This window comes from Piliocolobus tephrosceles, chromosome 15 (genome assembly GCF_002776525.5).
Source record: "Piliocolobus tephrosceles isolate RC106 chromosome 15, ASM277652v3, whole genome shotgun sequence".
Taxonomy (NCBI): Eukaryota; Metazoa; Chordata; class Mammalia; order Primates; family Cercopithecidae; genus Piliocolobus; species Piliocolobus tephrosceles.
The window spans coordinates 71,638,056-71,664,480 of NC_045448.1; the positions used below are offsets into that span (position 1 = coordinate 71,638,056).

Consider the following 26,425-nt stretch of genomic DNA (forward strand, 5'->3'; position numbering starts at 1 on the left):
ACTAGGTCTTATTTCTTCAAGTTTGCCAAATTTGGTGTCCCTTTCTAAAAACCAACTTTGAGGCCAGGCATGGTGGCTCATGTCTGTAATCCCATCACTTTGGGAGGACAAGGTGGGAGGACAAGGAGCTCGAGACCAGCCTGGGCAACATAGTGAGACCTCATTTCTACAAAAAATTAAACAAAATTAGCTGAGCATGGTGGCACGTTCCTGTAGTCCTAGCTACTCAGGAGGCTGAGGTGGGAGGATCACTTGAGCCTGGGAGGCTGAGGTTGCAGTGAACCATTGGAACAATGGAGATTGTGCCATTATACTCCAGCCTGGGTGACAGAGTGAGATCTTGTCTCATAAAAATAAATAAATAAAAAATAAAAATTGACTTTGAGTTTAGTTAATTTTCCCTATTGTTTTCATCAATCTCAAAGTAGTCTCTAATTTTCCTTGTGGTTTCTTCTTTGACCCATTTGTTATTTAGGAGTAAATTGTTTAATTTCCACATCTTTGTGAATTTCTCAAGTTAATTTCTTATTCATTTCTAATTTCATTCCATTGTGGTCAGAAAACATTTCAATTATTTTAAATTTACTGAGTCTTGCTTTATGGTCCAGCATATTGTCTATTCTACACGTTTCATGTGCATTTGAGAGGAATGTGTACTCTGCTGTTGTTGGATGAAGAGTACAACAGACGTCTTTCAGATTCAGTCGGTTGATAGTATTGTTCAAGACTTCTATTTCTTTATTGTACTTCTGGGTACTTGTTCTATTCATTATCAAAAGTGGGATATTGATGTCTTCAACTATTATTGTTGAATTATCTATTTTTTCTTCAATTCTGTCAGTTTTTACTTCCTATATTTTTGGACTCTGGTGTTAGGTGCATATATGTTTATAATTGTTATATCTTTCTGACAGATTGACCCTGTTTTCATTACAAAATGTCCTCCTTTGTCTCTAGTAACATGGTTTGTGGGTTTTGTTTTGTTTTGATGTTCAAGTCTATTTTGTCCGACATTAGTGTAGCCACTCCATCTTTCTTATGTTTACTGTTTGCATAATATATCTATTTCCTTTTCAACCTACTTGTATCTTTGAATCTAAAGTGTCTTCTGGGCTGGGGGCAGTGGCTCACGCCTGTAATCTCAACTCTTTTGGAGGCCAAGGTGGGAGAATCACTTGAAGCTAACAGTTTGAGACCAGCCTGGGCAACATAGTAAGACCCTATTACTAAAAAAAATAAATAAATAAAAAATAAAGTGTCTCCTGTAGACAGCATATAGTTGAATATTGACTTTTATCCAGTCTGACTGTTATTACTGATACGGTAGGACATACAGCTGTCATTTTACTTTTCTTTTTGTTTTATTTATTTCTGACTTCATTACTTTTCATTTTCTGTATATGTCATGTCTTTTCCATTCCTGTTTCTCCTTTAATCTTTCTTTTGCATTAAGTGAATATTTCATAATGTAACATTTTAATTCCCTCAATCATTTTTCGTTCTATTTTTTTCAGTTGTTTTCTTAGTGGTTGCTCTAGGGCTTACTATTTTCATTTTAGCTTATCACAATCTATTTCAGATTTATACTAAATTAATTCTGGTGAGACACTGAAACATTATTCTTCTATTACTCAATTCCCTTTTCTAACTTTTTGTGCTATTATTATACATAGTGTATATATAGTATGCAAATAATACATTGTTATAATTATTGCTTTGTATAGTTTTATGTCATTTAAAGAAGGTGAGAAGTATAGTAAATACATATTTATAGAGTGTATTATATTAATCTTCTAACTTACTATTTCTGGTTCTTGTTATTTGTTCTCACGGATATGAGTTACCATCTGCTGTTACGTCTTTACTCCAATACAGCTTTGCTCCCACCCACCTCATTTGTGTTGTTATTGTCAAATAGATTACATTTCTATACATTATAGGCCCAACAAAACAATCATATACATGTTGTTTTATACAATTTATTTTTAAGTCAGTCAAGAAGAGAAGAAATACACATTTATATTGTTTTTATAATTACATAGTCATCTTTACCAGTACTCTTTGGATTTGTTTGTTTTGTGTTTATTTTGTGAGGATTCAGATTGTGGTGTAGGGTCACTTACTTCTAGTCTGAAGAACTTCCATTAGTAATTCTTGTAAGGCAGGGATGCTAGCAACACATTTTCTGAGTTTTTGTTTGTCAGGCAATGTCTTTATTTTGCCTTTATTTTCAAAGATAGCTTTTCTGGATATAAAATTCTTGAGAGTTGTTTTATGTTCAGCATTTTGAATATGTTACCCATTGCCTTTTGGCCTCCATTGTTTCTGATGAGAATTCAGCTATTAATCTTGTTGAGGTTCCCTTGAATGTGATTAGTTCTTTTTCTCTTGCTGCTTTCAAAACGTTGTCTCTCAGCATTTTCAGTACGATGAGCTTACGTGTAGATATATTTGTGTTTAACTTACTTGGAGTTTGCTGAGCTTCTTAAATCTGTAGATTAATCTTTTTAATCAAACTTGGCTAATTTTCAGCCATTGCCTCTTCAATTACTTTCTCCACTCTTTTCTCTCACCTCTCCTTCGGGAATTCCCATTATGAGTACATTGGTATGCCTAATGGTGCCCCCCGGCTTTTTCTGAGACTCTGTTTTCCTTCATTCTTTTTTCTCTTTGCTCTTTGGATTGCATGATCTCTACTCCCTATCTTCAAGTTTGCTGATCCTTTCTTCTGCAAGTTCAAATCCACTATTGTTCCTCTCTAGTGAATTTTTCATTTCAATTATTGTCCTCTGCAATTTCAGAATTCATTGGATTATTTTTAATGGTTTATCTTATCCATAGTTTCTATTTGTTCAGAAATTGCCACCATAACTTTTTCTACTTTTTTTTTTTTTTAACATAGTTTCGTTTAGTTCAGGCTGGAGTGCAGTGGCCGGATCTCAGCTCACTGCAAGCTCCGCCTCCTGGGTTCACGCCATTCTCCTGCCTCAGCCTCCCGAGTAGCTGGGACTACAGGCGAGTTCTTTAAACATAGTTATAACGGCTGCTTTGAAGTCTTGGTCTGTTAAATCTGATATCTGGCCTCTTTCATAGGCAGTTTCTGTTGTCTGCTTTTTTCCCCTATGTATGGGTCATACTTTCCTGTTTATTTGTATATCTCATGGTTTTTTGTTGCAAATTAAACTTTTTAGGAAATATGTTGTAGTAACTCTGAATTCTGATTTCCCTTCCCCCCTCTCAGGCTTGTTTTTTGTTGTTTGCTTGTTTATTTGTTTAGGGACTTGGATAGGCTCTCGTAGTGAAGTCCTTTTCCCCTTCAATGTAAATCTGATTTAAGGGGTATGACTTGCTCTTTAGGGTTCCTGTCCTGAGCAGATCTCCCCACCCCTACAATGTAGTGGGCACCCAGATACCTGCCTTCCTCCAAATCTGGTCCCAAGAGGCAGAGAATCCCTCTCCCACCTGTTAGAACCTGTCTTTCAAATTTTTCTTTCTCCCCCAAAAGCATTATCCACTTCCTTCCAAATAGATACTCCAGGGTGCCGTCCTGAAAGTCCTGTTTCCTACCCCATTACCACCACAGCCAGGACCCAGACTCACTACTGGAGGACTCCCAATTCTCACAGCCATGTTCCCCCACCCTACTCCCATCCATGGGCGAGCATGCTGCCTGGCCACAGTGAAAAGTGTCAGCTTCCACAGCCTAGGCCTGTCTTAGGGTGTGTCCCTGCTCAAACAAATGGATCTCAGCACTCCAAGCATAATTAGTTAGTTTCATGTACCTGGCCATTTCTCTGAGGTATACCACTCCTTCTCCTGGAAGACAGCACAGGGCCAGGTTCCAATGTCCCCTGGGTCTTCACAGTGCCCTAGTCCACACAGCTCTTTTCTGGGACTATCCCACAGGTCCTAATTCTTTTACCTAATAGAGGCTTTAACCTCAGGAGATTTTACTAGTCAGGCTTCAGTTGAAAGTGACAGAAGCTCAATCAAAACTAGCTTAAGCTTCAAGAGGATCCTGGGGTGGTTTAGAGAATAGATGGGAAGCATCTGGCCTTGGGCACTGGCTCTGAAGTGTGCAGACAGCGCCTCTGTAGATGCTCCCCCCACTTCTCCCTGATGGGCCTGCTCCCCTCAGCCTTCCATCTCCCTTGCCTGGAGCTGTAGAACCAGTTACTCTGGAGCCACACCCTTACTATCACCTTCCAAAGAAGAAATTGAACCTTTCTCTGGGCATTTTCTGCTGTCTGCCCTTCTCATGGTCCAGCTTCTTTTGTTCCACCACGCGTTATGTTTGCCCAGCTGCATGGCTGTGGCCAAGGGGTTTTTAGGATGACACATTCTCTCCTCCCAGAGACTCTCCTAGTTTCCTGTATCTTCCTCCCTTAATCTATTGACCCTTCTCCCTCAAAATCACTTGCAGCCTCTTGCCTCCCTAGAAAGAGGACTGAGGCAGAAAGGCCTCAAAGTGCTTCTCAACCCTGGTTACACACGAGAATCACCTGGAGAACTTTACAAATACCATCGCCCAGGCCCCAAACCAGATGAATTAATCGGAATCTTTAGGGGTAAGTCCCCTGCATTGGTGTTTGTACAGCCAGGGTTGCAAAACACTGGTACAGAGATGTAAGATACCACAGGTCAAGATAGTGAGGATGAACTTGGAGAGGTACTGAGATGCTCTCTCCAACCCCACCACATACACAGGGTCCTGTTGTCATTATTAGAATCCTAACACCCCAGAAGCAACAATAGCCCAGGAAATCCTCAAACTTTATCCCTGAAAAGCATTGTCACTTTATCTCAACTTGAAGCCAGTTGCTAAGGCCCTACCTGGGACAGATAGCCAGCATGATTTGCTAGTTTTGAAGGTGTTTGGCAGGTGTGCTGAGTCCTGGCTACTGGGGTTGGGCTCTCAGAAGATGGTTCCCTGGAAAGTGAGAAAGGTGCTTCTGGGTGGATAATCTGTATTCTTGTCCCTCTCTGCAGGTCACTGTGGTCTTAGGGGGCCTTCTGTCCTTTTCTTAGGGGAAATACATGGAATGTTGGGGTACAGAGGACAGACTGTGGTAGGGATGGAGTCAGATATGCCCAGAGTTGACCCTGGAGCCACAGGAGCCTTCTGATAAACTTGGGGTCATTCCTGTTGAGAAGGGATGAGAATGTGGATGGCTCAGTAAGACAACACTGATTCAAGCAACAGTTATTGCTTGGCCACTATGTATTCTAAAAAGTCAAAAGGCAAACTAAGGAAAATATTGACAGCAAATATAACATACATAAAGGGTCACTATGCTAATAAGTTTTACAGATCAGTAAGAAACACATTAAGGCCCTCAAAGAACCATGTAAGTAAAAGAATTCCTAGAAGACAAAACCACTGATAATTAAATGTTTAACCCTTGTTGGTAATCAAACAGCCACACTAGAACATCATTTGCCACTACCAAATTAGTGAACATTTACTTAAAATCCTAATATCCGATGCTAGCAATGGTTTGAATAGTTCCTCTTTGGGTAACAGCAGATTTACAGGTAGTGCTTCTCTGCTAGCACCATTCTCATTGTTTGCATTCCTTCATTCCTTGTAAACTAGGTGCTATCATCCCCATTTTGCTGCTGTAGAAACTAAGGTAACTTGCCCAAAGCCACACTGCTGATGTGACGCGCACCCGCTTCACTGCAGTTGGAAGTGGAAGTGAATATATAACCTTCCTGGAAGGCAGTTTGCAATCCCATATTGACAGCTGAAAAATATTCATTCCCTTTCACCTAGTGATTCGACTCCCAGGAATCCACTCTAAGAAAACAACCAGAGTTAAGCCATTTCATTCCCCGCAGCTCATGTGAAACAATGGCACATCCATTATGATGCTGGGCTGTGGTTGCATCATAAATGTACATTTAGTATGTGGAGTGACAATGGGCGCTAGCTCATAATATAATGCTATTAATAAACGAAAAGAGATACAAAAAATAGTCATGATATGCATATATATTGCAATAAACCATGATTTCTGTGGGTGGTGGGATGGTAATTTTTAATTTCCACATTGAACATTTCTGTTTTCTACTTATTAGTTTGATAATCAGAAACAAAAGCTAAGTGTCTTTGTTGTTTGTGTGTTTGATGCTGAGTTTCCCGGGCAGCAGGACTGGGAGGTTGGGTGGGGGTTTTGGTTGGCTCAGGCCGGGAGCAGAGCGGCGGGTGGGGAGCGGCAGGCGGGCAGGGTCCCCGGAGGCGCCCGGGCTCTGCCCCTCTAGCTAGAGAGGCGGCCGAACCCTAGCGGCCTGAAAGGGAAACTGCTGCTAGCGGACGAGGAGCCGCCCCCGGGGACGCGGCGCCGGCGGGTGGGTGAGCAGCCCGCCTGGCCCGGGTCGGAGTTCCAGCCCCGCGATGGCCTCCGCGGGCAGCACCGCTCGGCGGGCGGGCTCAGGAAGCTGGCACTCAGAAAGGGGACAAGGGAGAGGTGCTCGGCCGCAGCCAGCTCCACGTGGCTCCAGGCAGCGGGCGAACAAAGTCTCCTTGAAGGCCACCTGGACTGATGCGGAGTCCAAGCAGCCCAGGTGGGTAGCGGGAGGTGTCCAGGCTGTGAGGCGCAAGAACCCGGCCCAGCGCCTCCCTGGTGGGCAGGGCCTGGAGCGGGCTGGGGCCGAGGCTGCGGCCGGAGGAGCCCGGAGAGCCAGGCGGGGGCCAGGGATCGCCTCCCGAGAGGTGCCCAGGCCGTGGCCCAGAGTCGCTTCCCCACTGCCCCTCCCACCAGCCAGCCCCTGCCCGACCTCGCCGACCACCTCCGTGCGCAGGCGACTGCCCTCGCCATGCCACGCCGCCCTGCCTCGCTCACCGCGCCCCACACTGATCCCAGCCTCAGCAAGGAGTCCGACCAGACCACGATCGACCAGACGGCGATCTGGAGCTACTACCAGCTGTTCGCGGCGGCTGTGGGCAACGTGGAATGGCTGCGGTTCTGTCTGAACCACAGCCTCAGGGAAATCCCCACCGACTACAAGGTAAGGTCTTGAGTGTGGTGGCAAAGACTGAGGTCCCTCTCCCGCTACCCTGCTCAGAGTGGTCACCTGGAGAAGATGTCCTTTTCTGGGTAGAGCCTCCTAATTTAACTCATCTTCTGGCTGTGGAAGGACCATTTTGGGGGCAGGGAGGTTGGGTGGGCTGATGAACACACACTGGTTAATTAGCAAAAGGATGTGAGCATTCCTGGGGACAAAGGAAAGGCAGTGAAGGTAACCCCAATAAATTTATATAAATTGTGGACCCTGGGACCTCAATCCCACTCAGCCTCATCCTGCCTGCTCTGGACCTCACAGGGCTTCACTGCCATCCACTTCGCAGCCCAACGGGGCAAGCTTGCATGCCTGCAGGTCCTGATAGAGGAGTACAAGTTTCCCGTGAACCTGCTGACCAACAATAGCCAGACCCCCCTGCACCTCGTCATCCACAGGGACAACACCACCGTGGCCCTCCCCTGCATCTACTACCTGCTGGAGAAAGGCGCAGCCCTCAATGCGTGAGTCCAGCCTGCTTCAGGAGGGAGGCTTCAGGCACGGGCACAGCCCCACCTCCAGGCAGGCAAATCCATGCAGGACAAGCAGAGGGGCTGCTGGAGGTGACAAGGATTGGGTCCCATATAAAGCAGTCAGGAATCCACATGGTGTAGTAAAGAGACTGGGCTTTAGCCGGGCACGGTGGCACATGCCTGTAATCCCAGCACTCTGGAAGGCCGAAGCGGGTGGATCACCTGAGGTAGGGAGTTCGACACCAGCCTGACCAACATGGAGAAACCCTGTCTCTACTAAAATACAAAATTAGCTGGGCGTGGTGGTACATGCCTGTATTCCCAGCTACTCAGCAGGCTGAGGCAGGTAACTGCTTGAACCCTGGAGGTGGACGTTGTGGTGAACCGAGATCGCGCCACTGCACTTCAGCCTGGGCAACAAGCGGGAGACTCCATCTCAAAAAAAAAAAAAAAAAAAAAGAGAGAGAGAGAGATTGGCCTTTAACAGACCTAGTCTACACCCCAGCTCTGCAACTTGCTAGCAGACAGCGGGACCTTAGGCAAGTCACTCAACCTCTAAGCCCCAGTGCTTTGGCTCCCAAACTTAGGAGTACGTTGGAATCACCTAGGGAGCTCAAAAAATATGAACACCTGGCCAGGTGGTGTGGTGGCGTAGTCCCAGCTACTCAGGAGGCTGAGGCAGGAGAATCGCTTGAATCCGGGAGACGGAGGTTGCAGTGAGCCGAGATTGCACCAATGCACTCCAGCCTGGCCATAGAGCAAGACTCCTGTCTCAAAAAATAAAAAATAAAAAAAATTAGGCCCGGCGCGGTGGCTCACGCCTGTAATCCCAGCACTTTTGGAGGCCAAGACGGGTGGATCACAAGGTCAGGAGATCGAGACCATCCTGGCTAACACAGTGAAACCGCGTCTCTACTAAAAATACACAAAAGTTAGCCAGGTGTGGTGGTGGGCGCCTGTTGTCCCAGCTACTTGAGAGGCTTAGGCAGGAGAATGACGTGAACCCGGGAGGCGGAGCTTTCAGTGAGCTGAGATTGCACGCCTGCACTCCAACCTGGGCGACAGAGTGAGATTCCGTCTCAAAAAAAAAAAAAAAATTAAAATTAAAAAATATAAACACCAATGTTGCAATCCAAAGGTTATAATTTAATGGGTCTGTGGTGTGACCTGGGCTTTGGAAGTCAGAAAAGATCCCCAGGTGCTTCTAACTTGCAGCTAAGTTTGGGAACCTCTGTCTCAGTGTCTTCAACTGAAACTTGGGAGAATGGCAGTGTCTATCACATGGGACTACTGTGATCACTGAAAAGTGCATGGCATATAGGAGACTGCATTCATTCAAAGCATCAAGCATGCACTATGTGCCAAGCACTACGCTGGAGTCACAGAAATGGTCCCTCTCCTCACGAAGCTGACATTCTAGTGCAGGAGCAGAGAGTAAATTAGCAAACAAATAAATGAACAAAATCTTGACAGAGCATGGGAAGTGGTTATGAAAAAAATTAACAAGGTGATGGGGTAGGTGGTAAAGCAGGTAGGGGGAGGATCTATTTTGGATGAAGCAATCACCTCTAAGGAGGTGACATTAAATTGCAACCTGAAGACAGAGTGAGCCAGCCATGCAAAGGGCCAGGGAAGTGTTCCAGGTAGAGGTAACATCATGTGTTGGGAAAGAGTGGGCAAGGTCAAAGGATAAATCAAGGAGGTTAGGCCCAGGTCACGCAGATCTTGTGGGCATAAGGAATCTGGTGAGACATAGGGAAAGGGCAGGGGGCTGGTTGGTTTAAGAGTAGATGAGGTTAGTGGTCTCTGAACCAAGCCAGCTCTCCTTCCAGCAGTTCTTAACTGTCACATACCTCCTAAAATCAGATTTTTACTGTTCACTTAGTCCAATTCCTCCCTCTACAGTAAAGGAAATTGAGGTGCTGAAAGGGAGAGACATAGCTAGGGTCACCCAGTGGACAGATGGTAGAGCACGGCTTGGAAACTGGTGTGTCCATCTATCTGATGGGCAGATGCCCTTTGTCTTTCCTTTCTGCTGTCATCCCCATTGGCGGGCCCTTCCACAGTCAGACATGCAACGGCTTCACGCCCCTGCACCTGGCAGTCCGTGAGGGCCTGCTGGACTGTGTGAAGGTCCTGGTACAGAGTGGCGCCAACGTCCACGCCCAAGATGCCATGGGCTACAAACCCATTGACTTCTGCAAAATATGGAACCACCGTGCCTGTGCCCGGTGAGAGTGTGAGAACCACCTAGAGCCTGCCCACCCTTCCCCTCCCCCAGCCTTTTCCCTAGAGCCCTCACCAGAGCTGAGCCTTTAAGGGGAGGGTTGGGAAGCCAGACAGCTCGAGGGAGCGTCTACTGCCCAGGATATTTTGGATGAGGCAATCACCTCATCACCTAGGCTGGGGGGTAAGTCTGCCCAGGTCCCCTGCCCTCTGGGTTGATCACTGCCCTCTGTTCCTGCCCTGGGGCCCCTGGCTCCTCAGCAGGAGGGCGGTGACCATGTCATCAAGGACTTTCCTCTTTCACCTAAAGAAGTAGGGAGCCAGAGGGCCCCAGGCAATGGGGATGGCTCATCTTGCTCATCTCCCTCTGGCCGCTCCCCTCATCCCCATCCAAGCCCTCAGCAGCAGCCAGTCTTCCCAGCCCAGGTGGAAGCTCTGTCACTGTGGGATGACACCCCTGTCCCGACCTTGGCACCAGGTTCTTGAAGGATGCCATGTGGAAAAAGGACAAGAAGGACTTTGCCCGTGAGATGAGAAAAATGAAGACGTTCAAGAGCCAGCTGGCCCTCATGGAGTACAACTACCTGATTGAGTATCAAGTAAGCAGGGAAGCGGGGGGCCGGGTGCCAGCTGCTATGCAGGCATGTGAGCAGAGGGGCAGTGACCCACATACTGTGGAAGAGTGGCTAGAAGCACTCCCACCCTGAAAGAGTCACCCTTTCGCCTGTACTCCCACCCTGTACTCTGACTGAAATTCCGCTTTTAAATAAGCCAGTCTTTTGGTCAAAAGTCTTATCCTGTGTTAGAAAGCCAATTTAAGCAAGCTTAAATTCACAAGCATTTCCGGGCCCCTCCTAGTGCACTGCCTCTTTCAGGATGAGAACCTTCAATGAGACCAAGGCCCTGCCGGTAACTGGAGCTCACACTCTGGTTAAAAAATCCACCCTTCCTTCCAGCAGCACTGGGCATTCACTCTGTGCTAGGAACCGACTAGACCCTGAGGTCCAAAGATGAACAATATGTGGTCCCCATGCTCAAGGAGCTTAGAGTCTAGCAGAGGAGGCAGGTTACAGCCCCATCAAGGAGAAGAGGGTCCAGGAGGGTGTCAGGAGGCATGATGCTTAAGAGGAGTCTTGAAGGATGCGCAGCAGTTAGCTATATGAAGAAGGAGGGAAGGGCTGACCAGGCATAAGGAGCAGCCGCATAGGAAGGCATAGAGGCACCTGGGAACACAATGTATGCAGAGAACCGAAAACTCAGAGCAGCTGGGGATCAGATGTAAGTTGGAGGCTGCCAAGATTTGGCAGGGGCCCACATCAGTGAAGGACCTTGGCTGGGTAACAAAGGGGATTTTAAGCAGGTGTAATTACATAGGGTGCAAAACCCAGAAAACTCAGAAGATATTGGCAATCTTAAGTGAATCCTGAAGTGGGGAGGGCTTTGAGGCTGCCGACTCCAGCACATCAGGTCTGTTTCAGCTCCATTTCTCTCCAGTTCTCAGCCCTATCCTCCTCTAATGCCAGGGTCACTAGTCCTCAGAGTCACACACTGTCCAGAGGAGGCAAGGCCCGTCTGTTTTCTGTAGCTCTAACCTTTTCCAGAAGCTTCTTGCATCTCCCCTCATCTCTTATGGCCTCAATTCGATCAAGGGTCCATTCTCGTTTCTATAGCTACAACTAAAGGAAAGCCATATGCTGACTGACTTAGGTCTGGGGCAAGGTCTGATGGAATTACTATGATTGGCTTAGCCTAATCAGAGCCTGTGCCTGGAGCTGGGTCAATCTCCAAAGCCTCTGATTGCTTAGCAACAGTCTGGGAGTGAGAGAGTGAGACAATGGCGGTGGGGGAGGTTCTATGACAACATATGGAAGGCTCCAGTGGAGGCAAGGAGAGAGCTAGATTGAGCTGCTGCCACCGGGCCTGGAGAGCCAGCCAATTGTATCCTCCCTGCATGACTTCTCACTTCCAAGAAGTGTGTCCACATCAGGCCATCTGGTCCTTTCTGCTTTCTCCTTCCAGGGTCAAGGATGCAGTGTGCACTTCCCATTTGCCTTTTCCCCCTTCACACCAGAGACTCTCTCATGGCAGGACATGTCTCTACTATCAGACTGCAGATTCCTTTAGAGAAGTGGGGACTTGTCTTTCTGTAAGACTTCAGGTTTTCCCTAGGGCAGGGACTGTGTCTCCCATGTCAAGTTGGAGCCTCACCTAGGGCAGAGGCCATATCTCTCCCATCAGATTGGAGATCTCCCCTTTGGGAGAGATGCTTTGTCTCCCCACTCAGCCCAGGGGCACCCTTATGGAAAAAGTTGTCTCCCCCATCGGAACACTGGCTTCCGTAAGGTAGGTGTTACTCCCATCAGACTCAGAGTTTCCCTCATCCATCAGACCGTGGTTTCCGAAAGCTACAGGACCTCCTTGCACAGAAGCAGAGGGCAGCAGGCCTCCATGACTCTCTTGTACCCTCTGTTGTTGCAGAAAGAGCACAAAATTCTCAGAGAAGCTGCTATCAGAAAGTGGCTACAGGGCAAGCTGCACCCAGGCCACTCTCTGGTCTCTACTACCAAGCAAGCCCGGGCCACCGCCATCTCCAAGACCCCAGAGCAACAGGGATCGCAGCGTTCCAGGAGCTTCCACCCCTCTGTGGAGGCACGCCTGCAATGCATTTCACAGCCCACGGAGATGCCCAAGCCCAGCTACAGGAAGTCCACGATCAAGCGGCCCAGGATGTGGAATGTTAGCAACAACCCTGCCAGACCCCCCACCACCCAGATCAGCCACTCGCAAGGCATCCGCCTGGGCGTGCATCCAGACCCCAGCCCGGAGCACGACTTCAGCAGCTTCCTGGAGGTGAGGCCGGACGGGCACGGCGGTGCATGGCTGCACACAGTGGATGGCCACTGGGTGGCGCCAGTGCCGCGGCTGCCTTTTGAGGTGCTGCTCCGCATGCTGTACCCACGTGTGTGGCCCTACAGAATGAAGGTGCCCCAGGGCTTTTACCCCATCACCATGAGGGAAGTGCCCAGGAAGCGGCACCTGGGTGAGGACACCTTCTGGACCGACACTCTGGCCATGAACCTGCGTGACACATTTGATGAAGCCTTCCTGGCAGCTGTGCGATCCCATCAAGGACTCCCTGCCCTGCCCTCCCCACAAATCAACCCATAAAGTTATCATTGCTACCTCTCCCCCTGAGGCAGCCCAGTGAAGGCTGACGTGTGGCGACTCGCATTGTGGGTGGTGAGGAAAGGGGGAAGGGTGCCTATGGGCTTCCCACTCCCAAGCTCGAGAACAGGAGTCCCCCTTCCCAATCAAAAGCCCAGACCCCAGGCCTCCTTTCTCTCTGCAAAGAAATCTCTTGGCACCCCCCCAGGAAATCCAAGTTAGGTTCAGAGTAGGGGGTCAGTCGCTATCCTTCACCTTGGCATTGTAAAAGTTGTCACATTTTGGCACCCCCACTGCCCTCCCACGCCAAAGGGCCCAGGCTTCCAGGATGGAAGGACCCACTGGGAAATTCTGTTTCTTGTTCAGATTAAGCCCTTCCTGCTGCAGGCTCTAAGCTGAGACCCAGAATGGGGTGGAGGACAGCTAATATGTCCCCCTGGCACGGGCTTCCCTGCTACTCTGGGCTGCCATCCTTCTTCCCAGCGGCCACTGAGGTTCTTATTCCCAGCAGTTCAGGGAGGCATGGGCAGCACATCCAGGGAGGGGAGGGATGTGTGGTTTCCATCCCAGTCTATGAAAGCACTTGTACTTCCTCCAGGAAGTTAACTGGCTCCCCTGTATCCCTTTGTACACATCACTACAATTCATTCATTAAACAAACATTTATTGAGTGCTTTCTAGGTGCCAGGCATCAAGCCAGGCACTGTTAATACAAAAATTCCAGCACAATCCTTGCCCTCAAGGAGCTTACAGTCTAGTGGGGAGATGACCATTAGGCAGGCAAGTAAGCCCAGAGTGATCTGTGTAGTATGCCAAGGTGGGGGTCAGGAGGAGAGGGTATAGTCAAAGCTCCTCAGAGAAAGTCAAGTCTAAGTTGAGATTTGACAGAGAAAGTACCCTTTCTCTGTGACCAAAAGAAAGGAGGAATCAGAGTGGCAAGGGAGAGCCACTGCATCTCTGGATACAGGAGGCTGGGACCCAGAATGCAAGAAGACAAGTGATGAGACCAGAGAGGTGAGCAGGGACCAGGACACCATGAGTCTCACAAGCCATGCTGAGGGGTCCAGACTTTATCCTGAGGGCAGCAGGGAGCCATGGAAGGTTTCAGGCCAGAGAGTGACTTGATCAACTATGCAATGCATTTTAGGAAGACAGCTCTGGCTACGGGATAGAGAAGCAGTAGGAGGCTGTCACAATAATCCAGGTGAAAGATGATGACAGTGGGAGTGGCTCAAATCAGATGTTAAGGTAGACCTGACGTTTTGAGAGATTGGATGTGGTGGGCAGAAAGAGAAAACAGGAATAGAAGAAGTTTCCTGTCTGGCTCCTGAGTGATCTTGGGGCCAAGGGAAGTACCCAGAAGGGACAGGTTCACAGAAGACAGCAAGTACCATCTGGGCCGTGGACCTGAATTGTCTGTGCACACAAAAGGCAGCAAAACTGTGATTCAGGTGATCAGGAAGGATGTTGGGGCTGGAGGTCAACACTAAATTCCTCACAGTCCTTGAAACCATCCAGATGGATAGGCTTCCCCAGGGAGCCCACAGCAGGACCCTGAAAGACCCTACTGTGCGTGGGCAAGTGGAGAAGCCTGCACAGAAGCCTGAAAGGAACAGCCAGAGAGGTAGGAGGACAACTAGCCACAGAGGTGCCAGGGAAGTGTCATCCAAGAAGCAAGGGGTGATCAGCCATGTCAAATGCTGCCCAGATCTAGTAAGATAGGAAAGGGGTCTGCTGGATTTAGCAACCTCTGGGAGAACACTGACAGCAGAGTGGAGGGGGCGAAGCCTCATCATCCAGGTGAAGAACCAAGCAGCAGAGGGAGGAGAGTAGGGCCAGCTATCAGTCCAATGGGAGGATAACGCAGGCCGCCAGTGTCCCCTGCCTTGTCTATTCTGGTCTGTATAGGAGAAAAGGGCCTGGCAATCTCATTCACACTGAGTGAAGACCAACATGTGCTCTTCCTCTCGGGGAAAGGGGAAAGCTGGTATTCTTAAGAGAAGGTAAATGCTAAAGCCAAGGAAATGAAGAGCTATGATGGAACTTCAGGCATGATATAGAGGAAATATTTTCAAGCACAGGGGTTTCTCCAGTGGCTTAAAGGTATCACATGTGTACAGTTTGTCTCTGTGCCTGCCGGCCTCACTTTGAGGTATAAAACATGGCCAGAAATGGCTCTCACGGGGACTTCATTCCAATATGTACTGTTGAGCACTTGCAAGGCACTGTAGTTGGAGTATAAGGTCAACAAATGCAGGTCTGTGCCCAAGACCTGGCCTGCCTTCTTAGAAGGCAGATATATCTCCCCAGGAGCCAAGAGTGCACAGAAGAGGGCCAGGCCTTGGATGCTCTTAGAGTGACAAACAGCTTCTCCCATTAGTCCCATTTCTTTAAAAACAGGCTGCCTGGAAGCTAATTTTTATTTCGTTTCTCCTTGAGCCTAAGATAGTATTCAGCCAGAAACCACTCCTTTTCCCAGAGGAAGATTTATAAATAGGATATTGTAGATGTTCTTCTGAAAATCTAGCCCAGTCCTAAATTGTCCCCTCTCCTACTCCCAGTTTGACAGTCACGGAGCCTTGGGGAAAGAGATGGAAGAGAGTGCATCAGAGAGGCTGCCTATAGCCCCACTTCCCACTCCTTGAGCAGGCTCAGTTCCTCACCCCTGCCCCCTTCCCATTAAGGGCCACAAAAACAGTCCCTTGGGAAGGGCAAGACCCAGACCCAGAAAAGGAGTCCCTGGAGCAGAAAAGTGAGTCCAGTCCAGGGCAGAAGATTAGCAGGAAGAAAGGAAGATGAACTGTCAGGGTATTAAGGCAAACAGTGCCATCTAGAAGCTTTATTCAAACGGAAATCCGTACTTGGAGAGAAATCACAGTTCAACAGCAAAAACTATTTCTGTTGGACATGCCAAGCCATGGCCCCTCCCCATGGCCACCTGCCCAGAGAACTTGTCACCATCTGCTCTTCAGCTTCACAGACCCTGCCCTGCCTGACCCAGCTGGGCCAGAACCTCCTGACCCACCTTGGAAGGGACAGGGGCGGGCTGAGGGATCTCAGCCTCCTGGCTAAGCAGGCTCTGCCACCCTCCTTGGTGCCCTTTGAGGTTACAGCCTCTTGCAGCATCAGATCTGAGCCAAGCTGAGCCCCCCAAGGAGGGTGGGGATGGGGCTTCAGAGTTGAGGGGAGAAAAGCCAGGGCAGGTGGTAGGTGCCTTCCTGACTTCTGGTTCCCACCTGGCATAGAGGCCCAAGGGCCTGACTCTTCTGATCTTGCCCCCACATCCTGCCCACATCGGGGTCAGTATATCTTCTGACGACTGGGTAGAATGGCCTCTTTGATGAAGGAGAAGACAACCAGGATCCCTAAGCGTTTGCCCCGCTTGCCTTTGGTGAAATAATTGGAGACGACATCATCTGTGGAGACACAGGCAAGAATATGAGAGAGAGAGAGAGAGAGAGAGAGAAAGACAGAGAGAGAGAGAGAAAGTGTGTGTGAGTGTGTGTGTGAATACGGCTCTCCCAACCCCGAGCCCAGGTGTCTCCAACACAGGGCTGGACTCCGGTTCCCTCAGTGGACCCCTGCCAACCCAGGCCTTGCTGGCTTGCTCCCACCTCGGCCCCTTACAAATCCCTTCTCACCTCCTGGCTGCATGGTAGAGGGCAGGACATTCTCCCCAGCCGAAAGTGACACAAAAAACGCAAACGGAATTATCCACAGGCAGAAAGTGAAATAGGCCAGGACCTGGCAACAAGAGAGACTGAGAAGAGGGTGCCCCAGAGGTGCCAAGAGTGGGCTGGGTGTGGTCACTGCGTGTTGGTCAAGAGTGCACAGAAGGCCACACCTGATCTCCAAAGGGGGCCCAGGCCTGGGAAGCAGGGAACGCCACCCTCAGACATGGAAATCCTTCTGTGGGGAAAGGTGGAGGCTGAAGATGACTGAATGTGGCCACAAGCCCCACATGTTGGTCACTAGGACAAGTAACTCCCCTGGACTGAAGGGGGCAGACGAAGTCCTAAGCCATGACTGACTGACCCACACTCCCCAAAGAAGTGACCTTGCTTTTCCCAGAGGTTCAAACTGGAGCAGGAGGGTATGGAGAAATCGTGAGAGAAGAAAACCTTGGCAGCCACTCAGAAAAGCTGGGGCTCAGGGGTGCAGTCCATCCCAGCCCTGCAAGGACTGTGTCAGAGAAGGTCACCCTAGTGCCCCTTCCTGACCTCAGGATGACCCCTCCAGGGGGACCCAAAGGACTCACTGAGGAAGAGCAGTGTCCTCCCCGCCTCGGCCAAAGGGGCACACTCTGTCCCCATCCACACTGCTTTCTCAAACCATCTATGTTTTGGTTTTTTTCAAACATGTAATCCTTGAACAGATTCAGTTTCAAATCATAGCTAAGTTCACAAAGTAAACCATGCAAGTTCCCTTTTACTACCCTATCCTGAATGTGCTGGACACCTCTTACCTCTGAGAAGGGATAATATTCTTCTGCAAAAAACTGAAATGCTAGGTAATGATTCACCACCACTAGTCCTGTTGAGGGAATGAAGAGTCAGTCAGTTTAATGGGAATAACAGAAAGCTGTACTTTTAACTTCAAAAGGCCCTCAGAAGTTGGGAGCCTCCATGGAGTCTTAGGCCTGACTTTACACTCAACTCAGAGTAGGCTACTGCCTAGAACTGTTTCCCATCTGCTACAATGGGAGAAAGAGCCTCAACCTGTCCACTGCACAGGGCATTCCAAGTAAAATTAGAAGGTAACAAAGCTCTTTGCATGTTATAAAAATGAGACTTTTATGTTACATAATCCAAAGTATCCTGATAATGAACCTCGTTTTTAGAGGATGTGAGTGCTAAAGAAAGCTCTCCCACAGTGACACGTGGGGAGAAATCATGGGTGTGCGGACTAGATGCCCCTAAGAGGCTCTATTCCAAACTGGGCAGCAGGGAGAAGTACTGCTCAAATAAAAAGGCTCTCACTCCTCAGGAATAAAAGGGCACGACTTGCTAGATGCTTTGAGGTGCAGTCTTCAGGTTCCTCAACATCCTGCGGGAGGGGGTCCTTCCCCATCCTGTCCCCAGGTAAGGCATACCGGTGTGAACTGATACGTTCTGGACACACACACACACACACAGCCACCCCTCCTTGGTGTGCAACTGAGTTTATAAAAGAGGGCACGTGTGCATATCCTAGACACAGGCTGCTCAAGAGACACTCATCCCTGACTGTTCCCATGGTGAGGTGAAGGGCAGGCACCAGAAAGAACATGTCGCCTGAAACTGACTGTCCCCTCATACACACCTCACAGCAATTCCCATGTCTCCTTTCTTCTCTCCTGCCTCTCCCATTCTAAGGCAAAGACTACAGTTCTGCTATGCCTAGCCACACTCTAGGGCTAAGAGATAATGGGAAGTAGGATAGTGCCTGGTGCCCACAAGATCTTTTGGAAAAACTCTTTTAGGCATCAAAAGGCAGATCAAGGGAATGAAGTCAGGGGAGTCTGCTGCTGAGGGGCTGGGGGCAGGACTTCTTCCCTAGGACAGAGGCACCTGGTCTCCATGGAAGGGCTCCCTAAACAAACTTCTGCTGAACAAATTCTTTGGTGAAATCACACCAACATCCAAGGAAGGAACCAGTTTTGGCTTTAACAATATGCCCTTTGTATGGATAATATTCACTCTCCAGGGTCTCTCATAGAAATAGAAAAGTCACTTTAAAAAAATCCCTAACTCCATCTGATACCCTGACTGAAAGCTAGGGTAGCCAGTAATGATGAACAGGAGCAATGGTAATCTTGGCAACCAAAATACTTTCCGAAGCCTTTTCCAGGAATATCTGTAAATATCTATACGCACCTACTATATGTCCACTGAGTCTCCCAACAGTTCTTTCAGAAACATCCTCTCTGAACAGATGGAGAAGCTAAGGCCCAGAGAGGGCCAACGATTCCCCAGGGTCAGAAAGTGGTGGCAGGGCAACGCCAAGAAGACGGGTCCTCCACATCCAGGCTCAAGCCCGAGGCAGTGGCAACCAGTGAGAATGACATGAGAAGGTGCAGCTACCAGGAGGCATTCACACCAGGCCAGAGTCTGCAGGGCGCTCACAGCCCCACGAGGCTCCAGTCCTAACCATGACTTTGGGTCAGAGGACTGGACGGAGAGCTGCCTGCCTGCCTGCCTACCGGAAGGGCTTTCAGCTTTTTCTGGCCAAGTGGTTTTTTTGAGGCTGGAACTGCTCAGTTGGGGGCCCTGCCTCAGCCAATCCACAACCTCCTTTTTCCCAAACTCTCCTTCAAACTTACCTCTCTGGGAGAGCCCTCCCTGTCTGAGCCTCTAGCCCCAACAAATTCTATTCACTAGAGCCAAGGTGGGCTCTAGAGTCCTCAGCAGTAAGAACCGCATCTTCCCAATTAGCCTGGATTCCTGGAGGACTTCAACAGTTGGATTCCTGTTTCTGTATCCCCTTTAGTGCCCAGGATGGAGATGGGCACACCCAACCACTTCAGGGGCCTCCCCAACTCTGTCCCCTCTCACCACACGACAGGATGAAGTTAGGCGAGGTCAGCATGATGAAGGGGAAGGTCTGGAGGAGGCCAAAGTAGACGAGGTTGGTGAATAGGCCCACTCCAATCATGCCGGTGGGGAAGCGCTCAAAGATGTAGAGGCCGATCAGTACAGCGGTGGAGAACTGAAACAACCAGAGGCAGACAATGCAGGGCGCTTCCTCCAGGAAACCTTCCTGGACTCACCAACCCCCAGCCGGCTCTGGGCAGTACTAGGTTCCTGCTTCAATCTCCTCATTTCACAGGTCTGGCCTCCTCAACTAGATTCTCTGCTCCCAAAAGGCAACTTTTTTTTTTTTTTTTTTTTTTTTTGAGATGGAGTCTTACTCTGTCACCCAGGCTGGAGTGCAGTGGTGCGTTCTCCTGGACTCAAGCAATTATCCTGCCTCAGCCTCCTGAGTAGTTGGGACTACAGGCATGCACCACCACACCCAGCTAATTTTGGTGTCCTTAGTATGGACCGGGTTTCGCCATGTTGGCCAGGCTGGTCTCGAACTTCTGATGGCCTCCCAAAGTGCTGGGATTACAGGTGTGAGCTACCACACCCAGGCCATTTCTCAAACTTTTTGACAGCAACCCACAGTAAGAAAAACATTTGCCAGGGGCGGTGGCTCATGCCTGTAACCCCGGCACTTTGGGAGGCCAAGGCGCAGGCAGATCACCTGAAGTTGGGAGTTCAAGACCAGCCTGACCAACATGGAGAAATCCCGTCTCTACTAAAAATACAAAATTAGTCAGGCATGGTGGCACATGCCTATAACCCCAGGTACTCGGGAGGCTGAGGCAGGAGAATCACTTGAACTCAGGAGGCGGAGGTTGCGGTGAGCCGAGATTGCGCCACTGCACTGCAGCCTGGGCTATAAGAGCGAAACTCCGTCTCTCAAAAAAAAAAAAAAAAAAAAGAAAAAGAAAAACATTTTACACTGTGACCCCAACACATATATACATATATATGATTAAAGCTCAAATTTCAATTCTATTTATGTTCCTTTTTTTAAAAAATGCTGATTGTGACCTACTGAATTAACTATACAACCAAATAATGAATCATGCCTACAGTATGAAAAACACGACTTATAAGGACCTACAGATGTCAGTGCTTAGCAAATGACAGTTGGCTGCATGAAGGGCTAATTCCTGTGCCAACACCCACAAGCTGGGCCTCTGGACCAGAGCTGAGGGCTATAGTCTTGTCTCCACTGTGAACTCCCAACCTCAGGCCATGCCCAGAGTGCAAGTGGCTGCTGATACCAGGCAACCTGAGGGGCTGTGGACGCTTTCCCGCCAACAGCACGCTACCCCCAGCCTTTCCTGCAGCTGAAGGAAGTCTGTCCACCAGCAGTCACCCCTATGGCTTTGACATCAGTGGCAAGGACGGTGTCTTCAGTAAGAGAAGTCTCCCATGAGAGCAGGGGAGGGCAAGACCAGCGAAGCTGTGCCGCTCTTAGGACAAATCACTTGATCCGATTAGAAAGATGGCAATGAACATATACTCAAAACTGTCTTGTGGCTCCTCTAAGTTTTAAATGCTGTGAGCAGAGCAAAGGGCTAAAGACAGTAAGCAACAGCTAAGCAAAGTCAAATCCATGGTCTTGTCAACAGAGAATGTACACTTAGCTGCCACCTTAAGGACTAGAAGACAAGGCCTGCAGTGAAACAATGCCACTTGGGGAAGGAGGCCAGGGAAGATCTGGGCCCAGGTGTGCAGACCCAAAAGACAGCGTTCAGGGCAAGGAGGTAAGAGTGTATGCTCAGGAAACAGCAGAGACACAGGCCTCATCATTCATGCCAAACTCTCCCCACTTCCTGCTTTTGAGGCAGGGTAAAAAGTGAGGAAGACTCCTGGAGAAAGATGCCACTTACCCAGATCATGTATTTTATGATCCTGCTGGTGGCCACTGTGTATTCTTCTATCAGTTCTGCCAGGTAATAGAGTCCAGCCGCTGCAGGGTGGGAGGCAGGGAGACTATCAGCCAGGGTCATTCCCACCATCCTGGTCACCCCTCTCCCTGCAGCCCAGTCCCCATGCACCCTTTATGGACCCCAGAAGGTCAAGAACAAACCAAACATCCCATATGTTGCCCTTCTCAGTCTGCAGAAGTAAAACTTTTTAAGGGCAACTAAGGAGAAATCTCATAAAAATCAATGAAAGTCTGCATTTGATGCCTCAGTGCAATGCTAACCTCTGGTTCAGAAAACGGAATTTGGAGTATTCAATAAACACCTGCTGGGCACTTGGCACGAGCCAGGTCTTTGGACTGAGGATACAGCTGAACAAGACAGACAAGGGTCCTCCCCGACCCAGCTTAGGAAAGGGAAAGGGAACAGTAGGGGGAGACGGACGGACGAGTTCAGTGTGAGAACTACTACTTTAGGGAAAGGACAGCGCGCTGCTGGACCAGCAACCCCTGTGTACTTCCCGGAGATGACATCTCAACTGAGGCCGAATGGGAACTAGCCAGAGGGGAGGTGTCAAAGGTGGAGAGAGCAGCAAGTACGAAGGGCCAGAGGCGCAAAGGCGGCGGTGGGCGTTGGGGAAAAGTTCCGCGCCGCAGGCCAGCGAAGAGTGGTTAGTGGTCCGCAGGCGCGGGCGGGGCATTCGAGCCACCCTTTCCCGGGCACTGCCGGAGCGGACTTTGTCACACCTGGAAGAAACCGCGGTCAGGCCGGGCGGTCAGGCCGGGCTGCCAGGCTCGACAGGAGGGGCAGGATCAGGCGGGATGGGATTGGGACGGCGAAGGCCAGGAGCACCGGGCAATGGCCCCACGAGTGGCTCTGAAACCCCCGCGATGCGACCCCCAACGAGCACCGATGCCGAGACGCGAGCCCGCGCGGGGCGGGGTCGTGCAGTCTCACCGACAGCCAGCGTGATGAAGGCCACCTGGATGAAGAGCGACAGCCAGCTCAGCAGGTACATAAACCACATGGCGCCCCACCAGCCCGCTCCCCGGCCGCCGGGACGGGCCTGCGCGCTTCGGCTCCGGCGACACAGAGCCGCCACCGCCGCTGCCGCCGAGTCCCCGCCCCGCGGACCGCAGGACGACGGTGCGCCGCCGCCGAGAGGAGCTCGGCTCGAGTGCAGCCCGGGGCCGGGCTCGCGCTAGCGCCGCCCTCCGGAGAGGAGGGCCAACCGCCGCTGCCCCGCGTTCTCCGACCACCAGGATCCCCCGCTCCTCTGAGCGGAATGAATGCAGACGGCGGCAGCCGAGGGGAGGCGGGACGATCCCCAGGGGCGGAGACCAAGCGCCCATACTGGGGTTCGGAGTGCAGCCTCCAGCCCCACCTTGTGCACTCCCGCACCACCCTGGAGGTGGTCCTGGGCCGGACAGGGCAGCCCGACCGCACCCCAGTAACCTCCCCAGAACCTGCCTCCCGGCAGGTTGCGGACAAATCTGTCTCTTGCTATCGCAGGTGACAGGGACAAAATTATTGAAATTCCTAATATATGCCACGCTCTGTGATAAAGGCGAGGTGTGTTCTTGTTGGAAATCTGAGCAGATGATGTCAATCATTTTATGGATGGGGAAGACCAAAGGAAGTTGCCCTGGGTCATGCACCTAGGAAGCGGCACAATCAGGAGTTGGAGTGATTTTAATCGGTCATCCTCAGGCCTAATTACCCTCTAAGCTGTTCTTTTGGGGTACATTCTGCACCTTTGTATCTCCTGCACCTCACCCCGTGCCGGGCACGCAGGGCGCTAGGCGCTGGATGCATTTACTACACCTTTGGAAGGGTTCCTGAGGGGCACCTGGAACCGGTTAATTCTTGTGAACAAGTCTCCCATGTAGTGGCTGAGACAGGCACGCAAAATAAAGTATGTAGAACAAGAGTCTAGTAGGCTTATTTCAGACTCATATTTTTCATGCATAAAAATACATATTCCTAAAAAAAACAATTACCATATGATTTAGCAATTCTACTTCTGGGTATATACCCAAAAGAACTGAGAAAGCGGAGACATTTGTACACCAGTATTCGTAGCATTATTCACAATGGTCAGAAGAGGGAGGCAACCCAAATGTCCATCGGCTGACAAAAAGATAGACATAAAGTGCTATAAACATACAATGGAATATTATCTAGCCTTAAAATGAAGTGAAATTCTGACACATGCTACAACATCAATGAACCTTGAAGGCATGAGTGAAATAAGCTAAGTGAAAATAAGCCAAATAGGAAAGGACACACATTGTATGATTCCACTTATATGAGGTACCCAGAGTAGTCAAAATCATAGACAGAAAGTTAAATGGTGCTTGCCAGGGTCTGGGGGACAAAGAACGGGGAGTTACTTTTTAATGGATACAGGGTTTCAGTCTGGGAAGATGAAAAAGTTCTGGAAGGCCGGGCGCGGTGGCTCAAGCCTGTAATCCCAGCACTTTGGGAGGCCGAGACGGATGGATCACGAGGTCAGGAGATCGAGACCATCCTGGCAGACAAGGTGAAACCCCGTCTCTACTAAAAAATACAAAAAAACTAGCCGGGTGAGGTGGCGGGCGCCTGTAGTCCCAGCTACTCGGGAGGCTGAGGCAGGAGAATGGCGTGAACCCGGGAGGCGGAGCTTGCAGTGAGCTGAGATCCGGCCACTGCACTCCAGCCTGGGCGACAGAGCAAGACTCCGTCTCAAAAAACAAAACAAAACAAAACAAACCCCACAAGGGCCGGGCGCGGTGGCTCATGCCTGTAATCCCAGCACTTTGAGAAGCTGAGGCGGGTGGATCACCTGAGGTTGGGAGTTCGAGACCAGCCTGAACAACATGGAGAAACCCCCATCTGTACTAAAAATACAAAAAATTAGCCGGGCTTGGTGGTACATGCCTGTAATCCCAGGTACTCAGGAGGCTGAGGCAAGAGAATCACTTGAATCCAGGAAGCAGAGGTTGCAGTGAGCCAAGATAGCGCCATTGCACTACAGCCTGAGCAACAAGAGCGAAACTCCGTCTCAAGAAAAAAAAAAAAAAAAGAGAGAAGAAAAAAAAACAAATGTCACTATTAAATGTTTGTAGGGCGGGGGATCAATTCCATATATTTCATGAGAGGGTTCTAGGGGAAACTAGTTATTTCAACATAATCGGCATCTCTACTTGAGAAAACAAAGATCAAATTGCTTTTCAGCTTTTTGGCTAAGATGAAGTGCAGAAAGCAATAATTGCTAGCATTTATAGTGTTCTTTCTCTGTGTCAGACACTGTTCTAAGTGATTTGTATGTACTAACCTATTTAATACACACATCTAACATAGGCGATACTATTACTGTCTCCATCACAGATAAGAAACCAAGGCACTTAGAGGTTCAATATCTTGTCCAAAGTCACACCGCTAATATTTTAAGCAGCTGGGGCTCAAACCTGGGCAGGCTGGCTCCGCAGTCCACGTGTTTTCTCTGGTCTTTCTGAGTTGAGTCACCTGCCTTTGCAGTTACGGTGATTCTGCCTGCCTTGTCATCAGGTGCCATTTGGCCAGTGGGCTGGGTCCTGCCTCATCTCCCTGAAGGCCGCCTGGTCCCCCGGGGTTTTCCTTTTCTCCCCGTGCCTTTATCCTTGCAGGAACAAATGAATACACCTCAGGGTTCTGGCTCTGACCACCCCTGGTCACTTTTGGTCCCCTCCACTGTCTTCACCCACTCCCCTTCTCATTCTAACAGACTTACATATTCACTATGCCTGAGGCCAAGGACATCCTTAGTAGGATCTGTGGTCCCAGTGGTCCACCCACACGGTGGGGACCTGCACATCCCCACGGGCTGGGAAGGTGCGGACAGGTGGAAGTAGCAGGCAGTAGGGCCAGGAGTCGGCCGCAAAGTTCCCCTTGCCGGACTGTGTGGGCTGCTGCCCTCTAGTGGCGACCAGAGGAGCTGGCGAGGACCAAAGACAGGTTCATCCCTTACGGAAAGGAGTTTTGAGAGACAGTGGGGACCCCACTATCCGGCTCATGAAGGCCAGGTGGGCAGGCCCCGAGAGTACACACAGCAGACACCCACCCGCCACACACACACAGTACACACAATTGTAGAGAGGGTCCACCTTGGCATCGGGGCTCCTGCTGCCCCGGCATGGTCTGGCTACAGACGATGGTTGTGTGAGAGACGTGGCAGAGACAGGCCTGGAGGCCCAGGGCCCTCCCTCTGCCTAGTCCTCTCCTCCCACTGTGTGGCTCTTACGTCAACCTGAACTCCTTCCCCACCAACTCCCCAGGCCTCCCAGGAGCACAGTGTTGGGGTAGGAAGAGCTGAGGAGAGAGGTTACCGCCCGCCCCGCTGCAGCCTAACACATGCCATCCACCACACCATGTCCCCTCTTTAAGGTGCCACATGCTGGGGTAAATTTTTTCTGTGATGGCCCCTGTAGTTGGCAGGTGTGTTGCTTGGCACCCCACCTCTAAGATCTTGGTTCTGCAGCCGGCTAGCAAGACCAAAATTCTAGTGAGAGAAAAACTACAATGAAAAACAATGACCCCTGCTATGTCCACATAATCTGTATGTCCAAGGAACCTAGGCCTCCCCACCTGGTTTCTACACGGTGCCTGTGCCTTACCCAAGCAGCTGCCACATGGCCCTGGCACCCCTCCTCCATCCCTGTCACATGCCTGGGGCCCTAACTCAGGTGACTGGGTTAAAGAGCTTTCTAGTGACAAGTCCTCAAAGGGCACTGTTAATTGTCTCAACATTGTCTTCAGCTAAACTGCTAGAGGACAAAGGGCAGGGGGTGGGGCGGGGGTGAAGGGGTGGGGCTGGGGAATGACAAGAAGGAAAGGGTGGGGAGGGAAGCACACCCACACATGCATGCACACACACACATGCGCATACACACACACGCGCACACACACATGCATGCACACCCATGCAGCAGAGCCCCTGAACAGGACTGTCCTAGTCCCACAGCCTGGGGTGCAGGGAGGTGAGCAGCTGGCTGATGGAAGTCCAGCCGCCCTGGGTTGG

General features: G+C 50.0%; 2 protein-coding genes across 4 annotated transcripts; one reads left to right on the forward strand and one right to left on the reverse strand.

Moving 5' to 3' along the window:
* Positions 1-6,227: 6,227 nt before the first annotated feature.
* On the forward strand, positions 6,228-12,945 carry ANKRD53 (ankyrin repeat domain 53). 2 transcript variants are annotated; one of them, XM_023223993.2, is made up of 6 exons: positions 6,228-6,567; positions 6,765-7,011; positions 7,327-7,526; positions 9,602-9,766; positions 10,240-10,360; positions 12,240-12,945. In XM_023223993.2, exons 1-6 carry the CDS (start codon positions 6,398-6,400, stop codon positions 12,927-12,929), a joined length of 1,593 nt encoding a protein of 530 aa, XP_023079761.1. In that variant the 5' UTR covers positions 6,228-6,397; the 3' UTR covers positions 12,930-12,945. The 2 variants fall into 2 exon arrangements, with proteins under 2 accessions (XP_023079761.1, XP_031790051.1); XM_031934191.1 differs by having other exon boundaries at positions 6,867-7,011.
* A 628-nt stretch (positions 12,946-13,573) lies between these two features.
* On the reverse strand, positions 13,574-22,598 carry TEX261 (testis expressed 261). Of its 2 annotated transcripts, XM_023223992.2 has the most exons (6): positions 22,345-22,598; positions 21,352-21,431; positions 19,460-19,613; positions 17,392-17,459; positions 16,568-16,670; positions 13,574-16,342 (listed from the first exon to the last, which is right to left on the reverse strand). In XM_023223992.2, the coding sequence occupies exons 1-6, from the start codon at positions 22,412-22,414 to the stop codon at positions 16,227-16,229; spliced, it is 591 nt and encodes a 196-aa protein (XP_023079760.1). In that variant the 5' UTR covers positions 22,415-22,598; the 3' UTR covers positions 13,574-16,226. The 2 variants fall into 2 exon arrangements, 1 of the variants encoding a protein (XP_023079760.1); XR_002734073.2 differs by having other exon boundaries at positions 16,296-16,342; positions 16,568-17,459; positions 22,345-22,554.
* Positions 22,599-26,425: the final 3,827 nt, after the last annotated feature.

Bases quoted from the DNA above. Each gene is read 5' to 3' on its own strand.
- ANKRD53 (XM_023223993.2), top strand. From the start codon at position 6,398: ATGGCCTCCGCGGGCAGCACCGCTCGGCGGGCGGGCTCAGGAAGCTGG. The intron at 9,767-10,239 runs GTGAGAGTGTGA...CCTTGGCACCAG, and splicing joins AACCACCGTGCCTGTGCCCG to GTTCTTGAAGGATGCCATGT. The intron at 10,361-12,239 runs GTAAGCAGGGAA...CTGTTGTTGCAG, and splicing joins ACTACCTGATTGAGTATCAA to AAAGAGCACAAAATTCTCAG.
- TEX261 (XM_023223992.2), bottom strand. From the start codon at position 22,414: ATGTGGTTTATGTACCTGCTGAGCTGGCTGTCGCTCTTCATCCAGGTG. The intron at 21,432-22,344 runs GTGAGACTGCAC...CCCACCCTGCAG, and splicing joins CTTCATCACGCTGGCTGTCG to CGGCTGGACTCTATTACCTG. The intron at 19,614-21,351 runs GTAAGTGGCATC...TGGTTGTTTCAG, and splicing joins TCATAAAATACATGATCTGG to TTCTCCACCGCTGTACTGAT.